Here is an 18,030-nt window from a genome sequence, read left to right as displayed (position 1 = left end):
AATAGAAACACAACGGTATCGAGCCAAGGGTTATACTAGGTTAGACAACACATCCATATAATTAAAGAAAAGTGTATGCATTCGAAAATGGTTAATATGAAATACATATCAATAAGGCGGGATAAGTTAGATCAATGAAATGGGCTGGAAAAGGGGAATCACATATTTTACGAAATAGTAAAAAGCAAATTCAATTTAACAAACAATACTTAAAAACTCAGAAAATACATTTTCATGCTCAACGTACAACTCATCATTATTAAAAACTATTAAATAACTATGTATTAAAACCAAAAAAAACACCAAACTCTCAATTCAGTACGCAGCATTCACCTGATCTGGATATTGCAGCTGCTACACAAGGGTACACGAACGCCAGGACTAACCGCTTTGTTAAAGATTCCACGTCCACGCTTTGGAGCAGAAGTAGCACTAAACGCTGCTTTACCTCCAACACCTGTGGAGCCATTGAGACCAACGTTAGATTTGCTTTTATCAACGGTATTAGGTGGCGGAAATGATGTAGTTGCGGTTGCAGCAGTCGCGGCAGATGTAGCGGTATACGGCGCTTGCGATGTCACTGTGTCAATGGCATTAGCCGCATTAGCGGTAGCAATAGCAGTAGCTTGCGCATTAGTCTTTATATCCGTTAAACCTGTGGAAGCGTTCGTCCGATATGTTACTTTATTATTTTGATTATAATTAACTACGTCAGTTGTAGGCGATTGCGCTTGCAACTGTTGCTGTCTGCAGCAAGTGTGACCCGGACGACAGAATGTACCCGTTACGGGGCAAACGGCACTGGCGCCGGAGGTCCTGGCACTTGCCGCTCCAGCTATATTGTTATTAGTAATATAAGCTTTTGTTAAACTGCCAACATTAGCGACATTAGCTTGCGATGATAATGATGATATTTTGCTTGTGGACGAAGTGAAGTTGCTGCTTGAATATGTGCTTAATGATTGCTGTTGTTGCGAAACCACAGATGATCCATATGCAGTTGACAAGTGTATGGCAGGTGATAACTGTTGCTGTTGTTCATTAAATCTTGGTGGTGGACCAACCATTTTGTTATAAGGGGTCGCAGAAAATAAATAGTTTGGACGTTCAGGTTCATCGTGAGGGGGAAACACCGGTTTAGTCGGAAATTTCGATGACGGTTCGGGCGACTTTATTTGAGGAAATAATGTCTCAGTTAGGGTGGCTGCTCGTGCACTAATGGCCTGAGATTGACTAGCCAGATTGGTAATCTCCTGCTCTAAACCAGATAAGCGACGTGCCTGATTAGCGACATATCCCGTTTTCCCGTACGATTGGCGACGTTCGCTTGCAGAAATAGCAGGAGTCGATTTGGTACTTTTTGAATCAGTGCGAATCTCTACAGAACGGGCGCTTTGAGTGCGTTCATATTCCTCAGTTACTCGTCGCCTACTCTCAATCTGAGTATCTCTAAGTTTAATTTTTGTTTGGCTATCTAATTTTGATTGCTTTTGATCTACTTTGTGGACTTCTTTTTCAGTGCTTTGTACCCTGTAATCACCAATTTCACAAGTTTCAATTATCTCAGGTTTATTAATGCAGCTTTGACTTCCTCTACTGATTGCTTGATCGTAGTGTGATAATATTTGTGTTTGTTGCTGCTGCTGTTGCAGCTGTTGTTGAGCACCTAAATAACTTTGTCCAGTAGTAATTGAGCCGGCTTGAAGGACACGCGGAGACAAGGAAGACAACTTATTATCTTTGGGTTTTGGTGAACGTATAGCAGCTAATGGGTTCGGTGGTGGACCCGGAGCAGGAGATCGTGCACGATCTGGATATGGCGAAGCTGACCGACGTTCGTAATTACGAGCATGGGTCGCAGGACACTCATCAAAGCACAGCGCTTCTGGTGTTTGATAGTAAGGAATTACTGGGACTGGTTTTGAGCTAATTGAAGGCGTATAAGGGCGACTTAGTGTTTGTGACTCGTCAGTTTGCAAGTGTTCGTCTAAGGATTGAAAAGCCATTGTTACTTGGGGAGCTGTTTTTTCTTCGATTATGATAGGTACGATAGGTTTTTTGGTTTGCGTTAACAATTTCGATTGCTCTTGAGAAGACAATTTGTTACTTGTAGTTATGATCGAACTACGATTTGCAATTGTGGTTTTTTCATGTTGCTGATGATACTGTTGAGAAACTGCTGTTGTTGTACAGCTTTGGGCTACTGGTTTATGTATTAGGTTACTTGATGAACTAGTGACTGGCGCATCTACAAAAGCAAGTGGAATATTTTCACGAAGTTCTGGTGGTTCTGGAGTACGAGCAGGACTTTGCGTGGGCAATACTGTCCAATTGCGTTGATATTTAGGTATCGTATCAGCCTTGTGCAAACCGGAAGAAGCTGATTTCCCATGAAGATGACTTAGCGGTGATGGTGGTGGAAAAAGTACTTCAGAATGTTCGAGCTCTTCAGTTGTTTCTTCAATGACTTCGTGCAAGTCGACCTTGGTATCAGACTTAACGGAGCGAGCATTGTTTTGATATGATGACCTTGAGTCATGCGTTGAATTGGAGTCGTACGTGCTAGTAGAAGTGGTGTTTGACATTGCTTGGACTGCGGAAGAGGATTCAGAGGAAGAATTTCGTTTGGTATAGGAATTTAATGAGGACATTTGGCATGTATTAGTCTCTGATATTTTTTGACTTCTGCTTGGTTCAATATGTTGTTGCTGAAGTTCTTGTTCTTTTTTGTGATAGTAATCAATGCGCTTTTTATTACGTTCTTTAGCTTTATAGTATCCTTCATAATCAGGATCAAAATCTTCTTTTGTATAGGACGTAATGGATTGGCGTGGAGTGTTGGAAATTAAAGGCTCTTGGTTTGGTTGGAATGCTTGCATTGCCGCAAATGCGGATGATTTACTATGCTGTGGAAAATCAGGCTTTTCCGTTGTATAATATTCGATTGACTCACTGTCGAGAGCCTTAATACCTAATTCTTCTTCACGATTAAGAACTTGAAATTCTTGTTTCTTTTTCTGCTTTTCAATTTCTTGTTCCTCAAACATATTTGTAGCGTTTTCCGGATTTAATGGTGTATAAGCACGTTCCGGTGCCGTACATAATGCATCTGACAAGGTTAAGTGTTCTTTGGGTGTGGGAAGGTCAAGCAAATGAATAGGCACATCCCTTTCAAAATGACCTTCAAAGGGACGTTCTGGTGCTGTAGTAAGTGCACTTAAAAATGGTGATTTGGGACGGTAATCCTCCAGCATATATGGTCTCATATCAATAGGCGGTGGCATATATGGTTTAGTTTCTTCGGGAAGAGGAATTATTTGTGAAGGAGGAGGCTCAAAGCGTACCTCCCACTCTGGTGCTGTTGTTATAGCACTCGCAAGCCACGAACCTTTGGGTGGACTTTCTTCAACAGATAATAATTCTTCAGTATACACCTTATCCTTTGTATCTTGAGTTATTGCAGTTTCTTGGGGTGTTTGATCTTTCTCCAAACATTCGAATGAATCACAGTCACAAGGTTTTGGGCATGGGCACTCTACTAAGTGAAAAGGCACGTCTGGAGCTGTAGTCAATACCCTAACCATGGGGTTGATCCATTCCTTCGGCACAGTGTTGGGTATTTTAGACTTTGGTATTTGTCGTACAGGAGCTATTTCAATTTTAATTTCGGAAGTGGGTTGAAAAATACGCTGACTTTGTTGAACTTCAGCGCGCTCAGTTTTAACAAAAGTTTCACTTTCCTCTAGTGAACCAGATGGAACTGTGGAACTAGAAGAGACTGTGTCGCTATTAGCTAGGGTTTGAGATTTATATTCTTCGTCCCTATATGATTGAATTTCTTTAGTCACAGGTTCGTCTATAAACACGACATGCCTATTTGCTTGGATATTCGGCGGGGGAACTGGACTAGGTGTTACCTCCCTGACCATATCGATTAATTTGTTTGTATTTAATGGTGCAACTAAAGACTCAACGCATTCTTGAGCACTTCGACGTCCACATATATATTCGGATGAACTTATACAGGAGGAATCTTGTGGATGTTGTTGCATAGTAGCAACTTCCATATCCATATGGTAATCTAACTCGGATCCGGAATGCTGCTCATAAATTTGTTGCATTTGATAGGCTTGCACCTGTGAGGCATACATACGTTGGTATTCTTCTGAAGTTGTCGTAGTTGTTGTCGATGTTGATGTAAAACTTTCCGAACTAGACTCAATTTCAGGCGGTTGCAAATCTACAGTTAGATGTGGTGCCGACTTGCTCTGTCGATTTGACCGAAGGTTTTGCTTTATATTTTGATCCTGTTTATTTTCTTTAATTTTATCTACATTCAAATATTGCTTATTAGCCCCTTCATCGTCCTTTTGCAAATGTGAAACTTTCGGTGCTTTGGCGACAACATGTTGGGTTTCTGGCGGAGGAATATAAAGTGGTGCCGCCGTCGGTACAATGGGACTATCTTCTTTTGCTGGAGGCCAAAAGAAGTTACCTCGGTTTTGTCTGTTAACTTCAGACAGCTCAAAATCTTCTTCAAAGTAATCAACTCCGACTGGCGCTGAGTTAGAATTTAACTCTTCCGCATATTGCGGTTGCAAGCTAGCATCGGAATCTATATGTCAAGGTATGTTAGGGATGGATATTGGGTGGGATTTACATTTCATTCATTTTTTCAAGTGTGGAGATTTATATTTGAAATGTTCGGATTTTGACATTTTGCGCCATAATATTTATGTTTAAATATACAGGCATTAGGCGTAAGACACCAGTATTCAGATATACCATTGATAATGTGTTTTATATTAAATTTTAAATGATGATTAGCGCATTGTTTGACGAAGGATGAGGAGTGAGGGTGAATGGCGAGCAAATGTTGCAAATAGCGGTTAATTAGTAATATATCAACGTGAGAGTGTGAACATAAGATTACATGTACGAGATCGAAAAAGAAATAAAATACATTTATTTGTTATAATTACTTCGAAGCGTAAGAGGCTTGCCTAAGAGTATAAACTGACTACAAATTGACAAATGAATTAAAGGTTAAGATAATGAATGAGGCGCTTTGAAAATAAAAAATTATTTGTATCTGCGACTTAGAGAGGATTTGTGTGTGTATTTATTTGTGTATGCATATACATACGAGTATGTAGGAGCAAAATTTTAGAATTAGAGAGGCTGTGTTAAACGTTAATGGCGTTAGCCATTCGTAAAGACCTTCTTAATAACCCATGTGACGATACAACCATTTTTTCGATATTTTTTAGGTTACAATTATTGCCCCAAACGGATTAACATTGACTTATATACATATGCACATCCGAGTTCATAAGTCTACAGCTAGTATTTACTATTCCGAAAAAACACAATTTTCATACGACATAAATATAATACACAGTTCATGTTTTGTCCACAAACACAACTCCACCTGTTAGTTGCATTGCTGATGTGACAGTTTATATCGGATTTTATTAGTTCCCTTCCCACCAACAAGTTCAATAGAATTATTTCGGAGTTTTTACTTTCTTTGAGTGTCCTAGATATACTTTTGCAACATGTTGCTATAGAATATTATAGTTTTGTTAACCTAACGACTGTTTGTAACACCTAGAAATAATCGAGATATAGGGTTATATATATATATAAATGATCAGGATGACGAGATAAATTGAAATGCGGTTGACTATTCGTCCGTCCCTCCGTCTGTCTGTGCAAGCTGTAACTTGAGTTAAAATTAAGATATCCTAAGTCGAATCAAGAGGACGAGTTCGTAGATTGGCGTAATAGGGCTACTGCCAGCAAAACGCCATTAATCGAAGACATATAAATTGCCATAACTAAACCGCAAATTAAGACAAACAAGTAAGAAAGAGCTAAGTTCGGGTGTAACCGAACATTTCTTACTCTTTCAACTTTCATGGATCAAATGCGGGAAAAAAGGAGCTTGGCAAAACTTCATATTAAAAGATCTTGCGAAAGAATTCAACATTCATTATTTGACGTGACATGAATGAATTGCGATAAAATTTGGTATCTTAAAATTCTGTATGAAAACAAAACTTAAATATTTACTGATTATTTGAGACACATCTGTATTTATAAATATTATTAAAGGGTAAAATGAGTAAACGAATCACTTTAAGGCATATTCTCAGTTCAGCATATTCAAAGTTTGCCTTAAGTACAAGTGTTCGCGGAACACTATAAATAGAACAATTCGCGAAAAGGAAAGATTGTCAACTAAGACCATGTTACCAAATTTGGATAGAAAACGCATCCGGTGCAGCAATTCAATGGAAATTGACCGTGTTATAACCATTTGGTTTAACCAAATGCGGGCATCAGGCGCTGTAATATCAGGAAATATGGTCCGTGAAATAGTAAATTAAGATGAATAACAATATGTTCTATATTTCTTCACGAAACTTTTACAATCTATACCCATTTTGACGACGGCTTGTCTTGTTATGGGGAACCTAATTATGGAAACATAAATGCGAAAATTTGATTCTATGTGGGTCATTCTATGTCAAATGGTTGGACGCGACCCCCACCGATTCTAATGAATATTACGAAATTTTTGTCTTATCATAAAACAAAGCTCTGTCAACGGAAAAAATTTGAGGTTACTTTTTACGATTTGGAAAAATTCAAAATTTTTGTCTAACAAATTTTTTCTCATACCCTAAGTGTCCTCTGAGAACGCACCAGCGTTCTTTATTTAATATACAGTAGTTTCTGAAATATTAAATAAATAAACCCATAAAATCGGAAAAACAGTGAAATTTTCAATTTATAAAATGTCGCGATGTTGAAGATATTACGATGAATATTCAATCTAAAATAGCAGAATTTTTCAAAAAAAACAAAGTAATACGTAAATTCTTTCTAAAGTACATTATTTTTATACAAAATGGACAGTTCTACTTTATTTATTTTCTTGAATGCTACAGAGACTGTAATTGATTGTTATCATGAATTTTTAGTTTGTTTTATTACTTTTAAATTCGACTGCTTTGCTTTTTAAAGATTATCTCTTTCAAATATTGGCCGCGGTTACGTCTCAGGTGGTCGATCCATTGAGTCCAATTGTCGATGACTCGTTCAAGCATTTCGACTGGTAACTGGCGAATGACAAGCGTGATGTTTTACTCCAAGACCTGAATTGAAGTGGAATTGTCCGCATAGACTTTAGACTTTTCCCCACAGAAAAAGTAGAAGATCAGGAATATATACCGCTGTGACAGTTGAGTCGTTCTCCACACGCATATACTCGTATGTCTCTCAAAAAATATAACGTTTGAATGTGTAAAGGCCCATTCCCATATCTACAACTTTCCTGGCTTTATATGACAGTTCATACTGCAACAAACAGGCGCAGAAAACAAAGGATATGCGACACTAACCGCTTTGCTTTCAGTGTTCCCCTCTTATAAAAGTGGCGACGATTGCTTGGCAAAGCGTAAAAAGAGGAGAGTTGCTCAACATTTTGTTTGGCTTCGCGTCGAAAACTTTTTATGTGAATGTACTCATACAAAAGCGTACATTCAACTTTTCTGTCAAAACAAATGACTGACGTAAAGCGAAGCAAAAGTTCTAAGTAAATTGGCCAAAAGAATGCCGACCACTGGTCTAAACCAAAGTTTTCACTAACGACTTCCCAACGTAGGCCAAATTGAAGATTAAATATTCAAAAATCAAACAATATTGAGAAAGAATCTTTTTCTAAAAAAAAAAAAAAATCTTTTTAAAGGTTTAAAAACAAACATACCCATTGACCCAGAAATGGACCTCATCGCTGAACAAAATTTGGCTCGAAAACGTCAGACCTTCCTTGAACTTTTCAAGAGCCCATTGAGCGAAGTGATGTCACTTGGGCGCCGACGGCTTGGCATACTTTAAACGTATTATTCACGCAAAGTTTTACGCCGATATAATCATTGTTGCTTGATTTGTATACTGGAAAGTAAAAAAATCAGATGGAACTTAAAATGGTGTTATATGGGAAATAGGCGTGGTTGTAATCCGATTTCACCCATTTTCGCATTATAACATAGAAATATGAAAAGAATGTTATGAACCTAATTTGGTGGAAAGCGGTTAAGCAGATCCCAAGATATGGTTTTTCACCTAAAAGTGGGCGATTCTATGCCCACTGTCTAATTTTGAACGCGGTTCCTATAAAGTCATCTCATATCATCCCAGAAATAAAATTTATTGTCTCTGGCGTGTTTAGTGCTTGATTTATCGCGCTTTTAGTAGTTTTTAACTGTACCGTTATATGGGGAGTGGGGTTGTCAGCCGATTTCACCTATTTTCACACCGTCGATAGAGGTGCTAAACGCATTTGCTCCAAGGGAATTTTGTTATTATAGCTTCAGTGGTATAGGAAATATGCACATTAAACTTATTAGGTGGCGAGACCACGCCTACTTGAAAAAAATTTATATTACATATGCCCCTCCATAATGTGATTCTGTATTCCAAATAAGAGTCTTGTATCTTGTTGTGGATCTTCGTTATGGGAATTCATTTGTTTTTGATCATTGGTGTTTTGTGGGCGTGGCAGTGGTCCGATTATGCCCATATGCAATACCAACCGTCTTACGGTACCAAGAAACATGTGTACCAAGTTTCATAAAGATATCTTAATTTTTACTCATGTTACAGCTAGCACAGACGGACGGACAGACAGTCACCCGGATTTCAACACGTCTCTTTATCCTGATCATTTATATATATATAACCCGTTATCGAACTCGATTAGTTTTAGGTTATACAAACAACCGTTAGGCAAACAAAACTATTATATTCTGTAGCAACAAGTTGCGAGAGTATAAATATACCTCTACTTGGATCACCCGTTATTAGCAATCCCAACTTCAACCCTTCAGGCCTAAATGGATAATTTTCTAATTAGGTGTCGCATATGCGGGGCTGAGCATGAAGGTCATATACGGTCCATAATTTTAAAAAATAATTAATTATATAAAATAAAACTTGCTATACAAAAAAAACAAATAATTGTAATGCATTGATTAAACAAAAGTTATTACAATTTATTTTTGTAGCTCGGTTTGTGGGCCACCCTATAGTGAAATGATTTGAGTCGGGTCAAAACATCCAAGTCGTTGTGGTTTTCTAATATTTGTAACTAATATCAGAATTTTCAAACGTTTGGTTGACTTTACTCCATATATAATAATGATGGTATGTGAGGCACCTTAATAAAACTCAGAGAGGATTTTATCTTGCTAATAGTATGTTGTATTGTCAAAAATAGATAAAATCGGGTCAATAATACCCCATCTCCCATATACCTAACATAAGGTTTTCAAACTACCGGTTGGCCTTGCACCCTATATAACAGCCAATAGTATAATATTAAGTTATACTATAGTTAAATGCCGAAAATATGTGAATTTTCTGGAAAATGTTGGCAAAATTAATTCACTCCGCCCATCCTTCTCTCTCTGCCCCCAATGTAAGTTAATATATAATAAAATTGATTGTAATGCATTCACGATTTCGTCGAACAATGAATGTTGAAACCTTTCACAACATTTTTATACTCTTGCAACATGTTGCTACAGTTTTGTTTTGTTTACCTAACAGTTCTTTGTATCACCTAAACCTAATCGAGATAGATTTATAGATAGATATAGGGATATATATACATAAATTATTAGGATGTCGAGAAGAGTTTAAATCCGGATGTCTGTCTGTGTAAACTGTATATATTGAGTATAATTGAGAAACGTAATGGCATGAGGACGAGTTACTTGATGGGCGTAATCGGACCACTGCCCCGCTCACAAAATGCCATTGAACGGAAACCTATTAAATGCCATAACCAAGCACTAAATTAAGAGATAGAATTGTAATTTGGCACAGGAGCTCGCAGTAGCAAGGGTCATCTGTGGGTAATAATTTTTAAAAAATGGGCGTGGTCCCGCTCCAAAAAGTTTAATGTCCATATCTTCCAAACCTTTCAAGCTAAACTAACCACATTCGCTCAGGATGGATGAAATATAATGATAGCGCCCCCCACCCCCAACATAACGGTACTATTAAAAACTCCTTAAAGCGTGATAAATCAACAACTAAATTCGTCAGAGACATTAAATTTCCCCCCCAAAATAGTATGTGAGGACTTTATAGGATCCAAGGTCAAAATTGGACAAGGGGCGTGGCATCGCCCAGTTTTCGGTGAAATTACATATCTTGGGACCTGCTCAACCGATTACAACCAAATGTCGTTATATAACTTTTTACTAACATATCTGTGTTACAGTGTGAAAATGAGTGAAACCGGATTATAACCACGATCACATACATACCTATATCCCATTTGAAGGTGTTTTTATTATAATTTAAACTGACACGGACTAAAGTATAGCAATAAAACTAAGTCTAAGTTTGTGGCCTTCAAAACAAGACAAGAAGATACCAAATTTTATTGTAATTTATTTACGATTTCATCGAATAATGGATGTTTAATTATTTCGCAACATTTGTATACTCTTGCAACATGTTGGTACAGAGTATAATAGTTTTGTTCACCTAACGGTTGTTTGTATCAAATAAAACTAATCGAGTTAGATATAGGGTTATATATACATATATATAAATGATCAAAATGAAGAGGCCAGTTGAAATCCAGGTGACTGTCCGTCGGTCCCTTTGTGCAAGCTGTAACTTGAGTAAAAATTGAGATATCTTTATGAAACTGGGTACATATGTTTCTTGGTACCGTAAGACGGTTGGTATTGCAGACGGGCGTAATCGAACCACTGCGACGCCCACAAAACGCCATTAATATTAAATTACAGGATCATATTAGGGAGGGGCACCTGCAGTTAAAATTTTTTTTAAAAAGTGGGCGTGGTCTCGTCCCTAATAGGTTTAATGTGCATATCTCCTAAGCCGCTACAGCAATAATAACAAAATTCACTGAGAACAAATGTTTTTGCACCTCGATCGACAATGTGAAAATGGGTGAATTCGGGTAACAACTCACTCCCCATATAACGGTACAGTTAAAAACTACTAAAATCGCGTTAAATTAAGCACTATACACGCCAGAGACAATAAAATTTATCTCTGGGATTGTGTAAGGTGACTTTATAGGAACCGCGTTTTAAATTAGATAGTGGGCGTGAGACCACCCACTTTTAGGTGAAATCCCATATTTTGGGATCTGCTTAACCGATTTCAACCAAATTCGGTACATAACATTCTTCGCATATCGGACTACAACCACGCCTACTTCCCATACAATTTTAAATTCCATCTGATTCTTTCACTTTCCAATGTTCAAATCAAATACACATGAATGTGTAGGGAGAAAACTTGCATGCTTAGTGACTTTGAGTTGGGCGACCTTATTACCAAAAATTGTCTAAATAGGACTTAACCTATTTAACCCCCTATATATTGAATATGTGGACCCAAGTTCCTACAGCGAACATTTTATGGAAAATAGCGGTCAATCTGTGAGATATGTTATAGAAATTCGAAGATAATCCTTTTCTGATAATAATATGCTAGTATGTCAAAAATTATTGTATCGGGTCAATAACTCCTTTAGCCTCATATACCTAATGCAATGATTTTCGAACTACCGGCTGTCTTTATATCACATATTTCTGCAAATATGTAAGATACCTTAGCAAAATTTACTGGAAGTATAATATTGAATATACTTGTATTATAGTTTAATGCCAAAAATATGTGAAATTTGTTCACAAATAACGCAAACTATCATATACTACATATGTTGAATTTCTTTGTACTAACATATCGTATGCACCTGAAAGTATTTTCCTGGCTTTGATCCTATTAAGTTACAAGAGTATTAAATGTTTGGTTACACCCGAACTTAGCGCTTCCTTACTTGTTAAGTGTACAGTTTTGCCAGCACCTGAAGGAGTTTCCCAGGCTTTGCTTCTTGCAAGTTGCAAGAGTATAAAATGTTCGGTTACAACCGAATTTAGCCCTTCCTTAGTTATCAACACCGAAGGCATTTCTTCGGTTTTGATCCTTGCAAGTTGCAAGTTGAACTTATTTTAGTATGTATTCACTTATTAAAATATAAATGCTTATTTAAAATTGTATACTCTTCAGACATTTTCGGAAGCTCTGCAAAATACCCGTACGGCTGTAAGCGCTGGGAGCAAAATCTGTTGAATATGGTGGATGTTCAAGCAATTCGTGGAATTTTGTCATTGTTAAAACATCTTTCTGAGCAGGTGCATTGTCTTGATGAAAAATAATTTTTTTGGGCTGCAAACCAGGTCTTTTATCACGAATTTTTTAATCCAGCTGATCCAAAGGCTGCAATAATATTCAGAGTTAATTGTATTACCTTTCTGCGGATAATAAATTAACAAATTTAATTTTGCATTCCAAAAAACTGATGCCATAACCTTCTTTGCTGATCGTTGTGACTTCACCAGATTTGGAACTGGACAACCAGCTTTAGACTACTGTAAACGTTTTTGTTTTGATTTAGGATCAAGGTGTTATAGTTATAAAACGAGGCAAGAAATCGGTTTTATGCTGCTTAAAACGCTCCAAATTATGCTGAGAAATTTGTTTTCGATCCTGTTTTTGTTGAATTGTTAACAGCTTTTTCATATGTAAATCTTCATGTAAAATATGAAGTACTCGTTCGTCTGAGCATAAGCAATTTCACGCTTAGCCAAACTTGGATCTTCACTAACAATATTATGAACTTGCTTAATGATTTCTAGTGTGGTTTCGGTTTTTGGTTTTCAAGCCTAGTACGACCACGTTTAAATTCACCAGCCCAACATTCAACGGTGCGTTTCGAAGGTAAGGACTCCTTATACACTTCCAACAATTGTTCATAAATTTCCTTTGCTTTTAAACATTCCAAAACAAAAAAACTAATCACTGCGCGATATTCAATTTTTTCCATATTAAAAAAATAATCTGACACGTCAGCTTCAAATGGCTTGTAAACAAAAAATTAATTGACAGAATGACGTGTAATGCAAAGTAATGTTGCAGTTAGTAGTGCTATTTATTGGCAAGAATAGATGGATTGTGGGAAGATTCAAACTAAATCGTACTTGTGGAAAACATCAATCTAAATATTTATTGAAAAACTTTCGAAACAATGACATTTACGGTAGAGGTTAGTAGAGCCAGCATATTGTACTATCTTATAAATTTTTATATACTTGTATTAATCATGTATTTAAACATCAAAATATTTATATAGAATAATTTGCAGGCTTTAAGCCATTCATTATATAAGTACAAAGTACAGTCTGAAAATTTGGATTGTGGGAAGATTCAAACTAGATTGTACTTGAGAAAAACTTAAATTTGAATATATATTGAAAGTTTTTCGGAATAACAATATTTTTCATAAACAAGAGTAAATAGGAAACTTCACATCATTATTTTGAAAAAATATGATATAATTATGTATATATGCAGGTTAATATTTTTAAATTCACCACTTAACACTGGATACATGGATTGCCGGTAGTTGTCTTCTCAACAGATTTCTAAGTTTTGATAGAAGGGAGGGATTGAACTTTATTGGATTGAACAAAGTTTAATAATGGACGTAACCTAAAAGGAGAATTAGAAAAAAAAAATCTTTAATTAAAGGAAAAAGTATGCGAAGGATATATTAGACAATTCTTATGAGATTTAGTTAGTCAATTGCGTTTTTCAATTTTTAATATTCATTTGAGAAGTTAAAATAAAATTAAAAAAAGGAAGAGAGTGCTAAGGACTTGCAAGGATCAAAACCGGAAAAATACCTTCAGGTGTTGGCAAAACTGTATTTAAAAAAATGTTGCGAAATAATTAAACTTCTATGGTTCGATGAAATCGTAAATAAATTACCATTAAATTTGGTATCTTCTTGACTTATATTGAGGCCACAAACTTCGCGTCAGTTAAAATTATATTGAAAACACCTTCAAATAAGATATATGTATGTGATATTAACATGAACGAAGAGGCTAAATTTAATATATTGAGTTAATGTGGAAAACATCAACCAAAGGATCGGAATTCATTATTTTAGGGATATGAGCTTTATACCAAAGTATAGACTTGTCCATTTAATTTCATTAAAATATCACATAATTTGACCAATCTCATTTTATGGGATATATTGGAGAAACAGAAAGGCACAGGCTGATTATGTTAATTTTGACATTGCTCAGGTACACTCAAGAATATATTGTAAAGTAATTTTATTTATATATAAATAATATTCATTGACCGACATATCCAGCATAAAACTTGGTAGAATAAAATATTTATAAGTAGTGAATACATGGGAGTTGGGGTACTGACCCTATTTTATCAATTTTTGCTACATACAATACTACATACTACTAACATGCCACAGACTAATAAAATGCTCCCAGGGTTTCATTAAGTTACCTCACATAACATCACCAAGCATATGGAGTATAATTAGCTGGATGTTCGAATCCTGATATTAGTTATATGGGGGCTAGTCAAGTTTTCGCCCCATTTTATCCATTTTAGGAGGATATATGCGATATAAAGTAACCCGGAAGTTTAAAAACCATTATATTAGGTATATGAGGGCTAAGAAAAGTTGGCGTTTTGTGGGTGTGGCAGTGATTTCATTACGCCCATCTACAATACCAAATTTCTTATGGTGCCAAGAAATAAGTGTACTAATTTTCATCAAGATATCTTAATTTTTGCTGAAGTTATCGCCTCGTCATCCTGATCATTTATATATATAATATATAGGAGCATATCTATCTCGATTAGTTTTAGGTGATACAAACAACCGTTGGGTGAACCAAACTATTATACTCTGTAGCAACATGTTGCAAGAGTAATAAAAGTTGGATAGTACTTTTTCAGTCATAACATTTTTGAATAGTTTTACAGATGCTGTGTGTACATATATATTTACACGAAAAATTTCAAAAATATTTAAGTATTTTTATAGTGGAAGCAGTTTATCTTGTTTACTCTAACCAAAGTCGGTCTCTACGAAATCAGTCAATACGTACTTCTAATTCTACTAACTAGTTATTCAGTTCCAATATTCGGCGACTCCCGAATTTAGCTTTATCTAGCAGAGCATATTTTCATTTCTTTCAATATTTCTTTAAAATATTCTTAAATTCAAAACCGAGTGAATGATAAAGGTCAAATAAAAGACACATGCTTATCGACCCCCAGTTATGTCCTAGAAACATTAAGCCAGCTACTAAATTATTAAGCGCTCCAAACGAGTAGTTGAGTTTGGATATCGATTTTAAATGGGTCATGAATAGCTGATTATATTATATTTGAGTAAGCAAACCTATATTTAATTACTACGATTAACATAAGGTTGGCATTAACAACTCTATGTGTATATGAAAGCTCAAAGCTCCGAAGCGTGATGCTTTCGAACTTTTTATTGTTACCTTACAATCAGTTTTTACCTTGATTGTAATAGCTGTCGTATTGAGAATTATATGCGGGCATAGTAGCATATTTATTGGATCCATAATTTGTTGCCAATGGTTTTTTATATTGTATGGAGTAATTATTCGTGCAATTGTTGTATGTGTTAACTCGTCGTCCTAATTATACATATGTGTAAGAGTATATATATATATTTAAATAAATTTGCAATTGTACACGTGAAGGCACATGTTGTTAATGGTGGTGGTGGTTTCAAATAGGGCAAAATTGGAATTATTTACTATGAACACATCGATGACCAGCAAGAATTATGTATATTTCAGATTTTTTTCAATTGTGTAAAAAACCATTGTTATAAAATTAATAGTGACGTTAGTAATGAGTGATTTTAAGATTAGAAAATTGTCTTTTTGAAAAAATTTGTTAGTCGGCTTTCAGATTTTAATTGACCAAAAAAATGTTGAATTAAATTCTTTTGGTTAATGGGTGAGTTTTTAATAAATTTGCTACGCAGTGTTAATGCATTTCGTATTCATATTAAAGAAATTTCGTAGAAACAATTTCTGCACGCGATTATAGCTTCGAACAAATCATAATTTTAGCCATTTATTTGAAAATCCAGTTATAAAACTGGATAATTTTAGAAATTCTAACGCTTACATTTAATAGATACTTTGCACAAAAAATATCAAAAATAAAGTATCCGAAGTAATACTCTAAATAGCTGAACTATGTACACGGTTCTGTACCAACAAGGTAATCAAATTTTCTGTTATTGCACGAAAATTTCAATTTCTAACAATTTTTCTATTTCCGTATGTAACAAATATTAAAATGAGATCACTTTTGTGTGTCGTTTTTATGTACAACATTTGCAATTTAGTTTGTCTGATATTAAGCACTCTATAATTCCAATCGAAGAAAAGTTGTTAGCAAAATTTTATAAACTTGGTGACTGTATTCATGTTAAATCCATTCCATATCACCTGAACAATAATCGTCCTCGTCGTCGTAATATTGATAATCTTTAGTACCCTTACCTTGTTGACCGATATTTGTGCGCGGCAACGTAGCATACGAATTGACAGCCGGCCTTTGCGGCGGATACGCAACTGGAGACTTCGGGGCAGCGACTGGACCAGCTCCAAATGGCCTAGTATAGCCCTGATTAACCTATAAAAAATAATTTATTAAGCATTCATGTGAGGAGTTGGCTAAAAGATAAATCCATGTTTAAACTTTTTATTAATTATTTGGGGTAGGATAGACTCATATTCACAAATAATAAGATGGTTAAAAAGCAACAAGGAAAGGAGCTCTAAACCAAGCCTTGCAAATGCCTACAAATGCTCTGAGCACGTGATGAACTAAAAGACTTACCTTATAATTGATGTTTACACCCTTACCAGGTGGCACAACACTGCGGATTATACTGCCAGTTAAGGTAACGTATTCACCAAATGGCTGGTCATTCGACGTAGTGTCCAGTGCTAATGATGGATTCGCCAGCATTTCTGATGTGAAATTTGTACCTTTGTTGTGAATAGTTTGAGTTGTTGTAGTAGTTTCTCTATTATTGTTGCTTAAATTGCTGTTGTTGATAGTATTCAAGAGCGTCGAGTCAGTGATTGCTGAACTAATTGAAGTACTTGCTTTAGCGGTGGAAAAAGAATCCGGTGTACTTGGCGGAGGTTGCTCTAAAGTTGCTGCTGGTTTTGCAACCTGCTGACATGAATTAAATTTCAAGTGGTTAGCGAATGTGGGCGATAGAGCAGCAACGACCGAATTTTCTGGGGATTGTGTTTTTGTTGAACCAACTGTAGTGGAACCATAGGATTGAAGTGAATGTGGTGCAGATTGTGCTGGTGCCTGTGTCGTTTGTTTGCTGGGACTGTGGTATGTATTGATAAGATTGTTTTTTTTATAACTATTAGCATTGATGTTTGGGGATAGGACATCATTCCTTATATTGGTATTTGAGAGAGTGTTGTTGTTGTTCTGTTTGTTTAGAGTGAGCAACTTGTTGGAGTACTCTTTCAAAAACTTGCTATAAATTCCACCTGACAGAGAATATTTACCACCGCCAGTCTGCCCAACTGAGCTATCATGACTAATACCCCCAAGACCGACCCCGCCAACTCCGCTGTCAAACTGATTTTGAGAGTTCATGTCATATTCGTTTTGTTGTTGCACTTTCTGTTGGCGCAGATTTACTTGGCAAGATGAAGGAAGTGGTGGAGGTGGTGGGGGTGTGGTTGCAATCAGTATAGTCGCATTATTATCTGTTTTGATGCCACATATTAAAGAAGGTGATGAGAAAGCTTGACACGAGTTGATAGTTCCTTCCATCATATCCTCAATTTGTGACAGATGACCTGCGGTTGAGGCGGACAAACTATTCGAAGTAGTTATTTCAGATCCATTATCCATTCCTAACTGCTGTAATGATGTGGGTGGCGGTAATGGCAAGTCAATATTATTCCCTTGTATTTCTTTAATGCCATCGTGAGATTCGGCCGTCTGTGTGCGTTGTTTATTTTTACCAATAGCGGCGTGGAAGCAATGTTAGTTGATTAG

The 18,030-nt window shown here is 36.1% G+C and overlaps 1 protein-coding gene across 20 annotated transcripts in view; it reads right to left on the bottom strand.

Annotated features, from left to right (window-relative positions):
- Positions 1–18,030, bottom strand: part of Zasp52 (Z band alternatively spliced PDZ-motif protein 52) — a 76,050-nt gene that overhangs the window by 2,461 nt on the left and 55,559 nt on the right. For 6 of the 20 annotated variants that reach the window (XM_036371982.2, XM_036371983.2, XM_036371994.2 and 3 more), the window contains 3 exons: positions 16,834–17,973; positions 16,494–16,626; positions 334–4,615 (listed from right to left, as the gene is read on the bottom strand). In XM_036371982.2, coding sequence (XP_036227875.2) covers positions 334–4,615; positions 16,494–16,626; positions 16,834–17,973 — 5,555 coding nt within the window. Of the gene's footprint in view, positions 1–333; positions 4,616–13,097; positions 13,612–15,470; positions 15,612–16,493; positions 16,627–16,833; positions 17,974–18,030 lie in introns of those variants that run through there. The other 14 variants (XM_070108152.1, XM_036372028.2, XM_070108150.1 and 11 more) reach the window with 12 other exon arrangements.

The sequence above is a fragment of the Bactrocera oleae genome, chromosome 4, assembly GCF_042242935.1.
Source record: "Bactrocera oleae isolate idBacOlea1 chromosome 4, idBacOlea1, whole genome shotgun sequence".
NCBI classification, from domain to species: Eukaryota; Metazoa; Arthropoda; class Insecta; order Diptera; family Tephritidae; genus Bactrocera; species Bactrocera oleae.
Note: the sequence above shows the minus strand (reverse complement) of the source record. Positions and strands in the feature narration are given on the sequence as shown.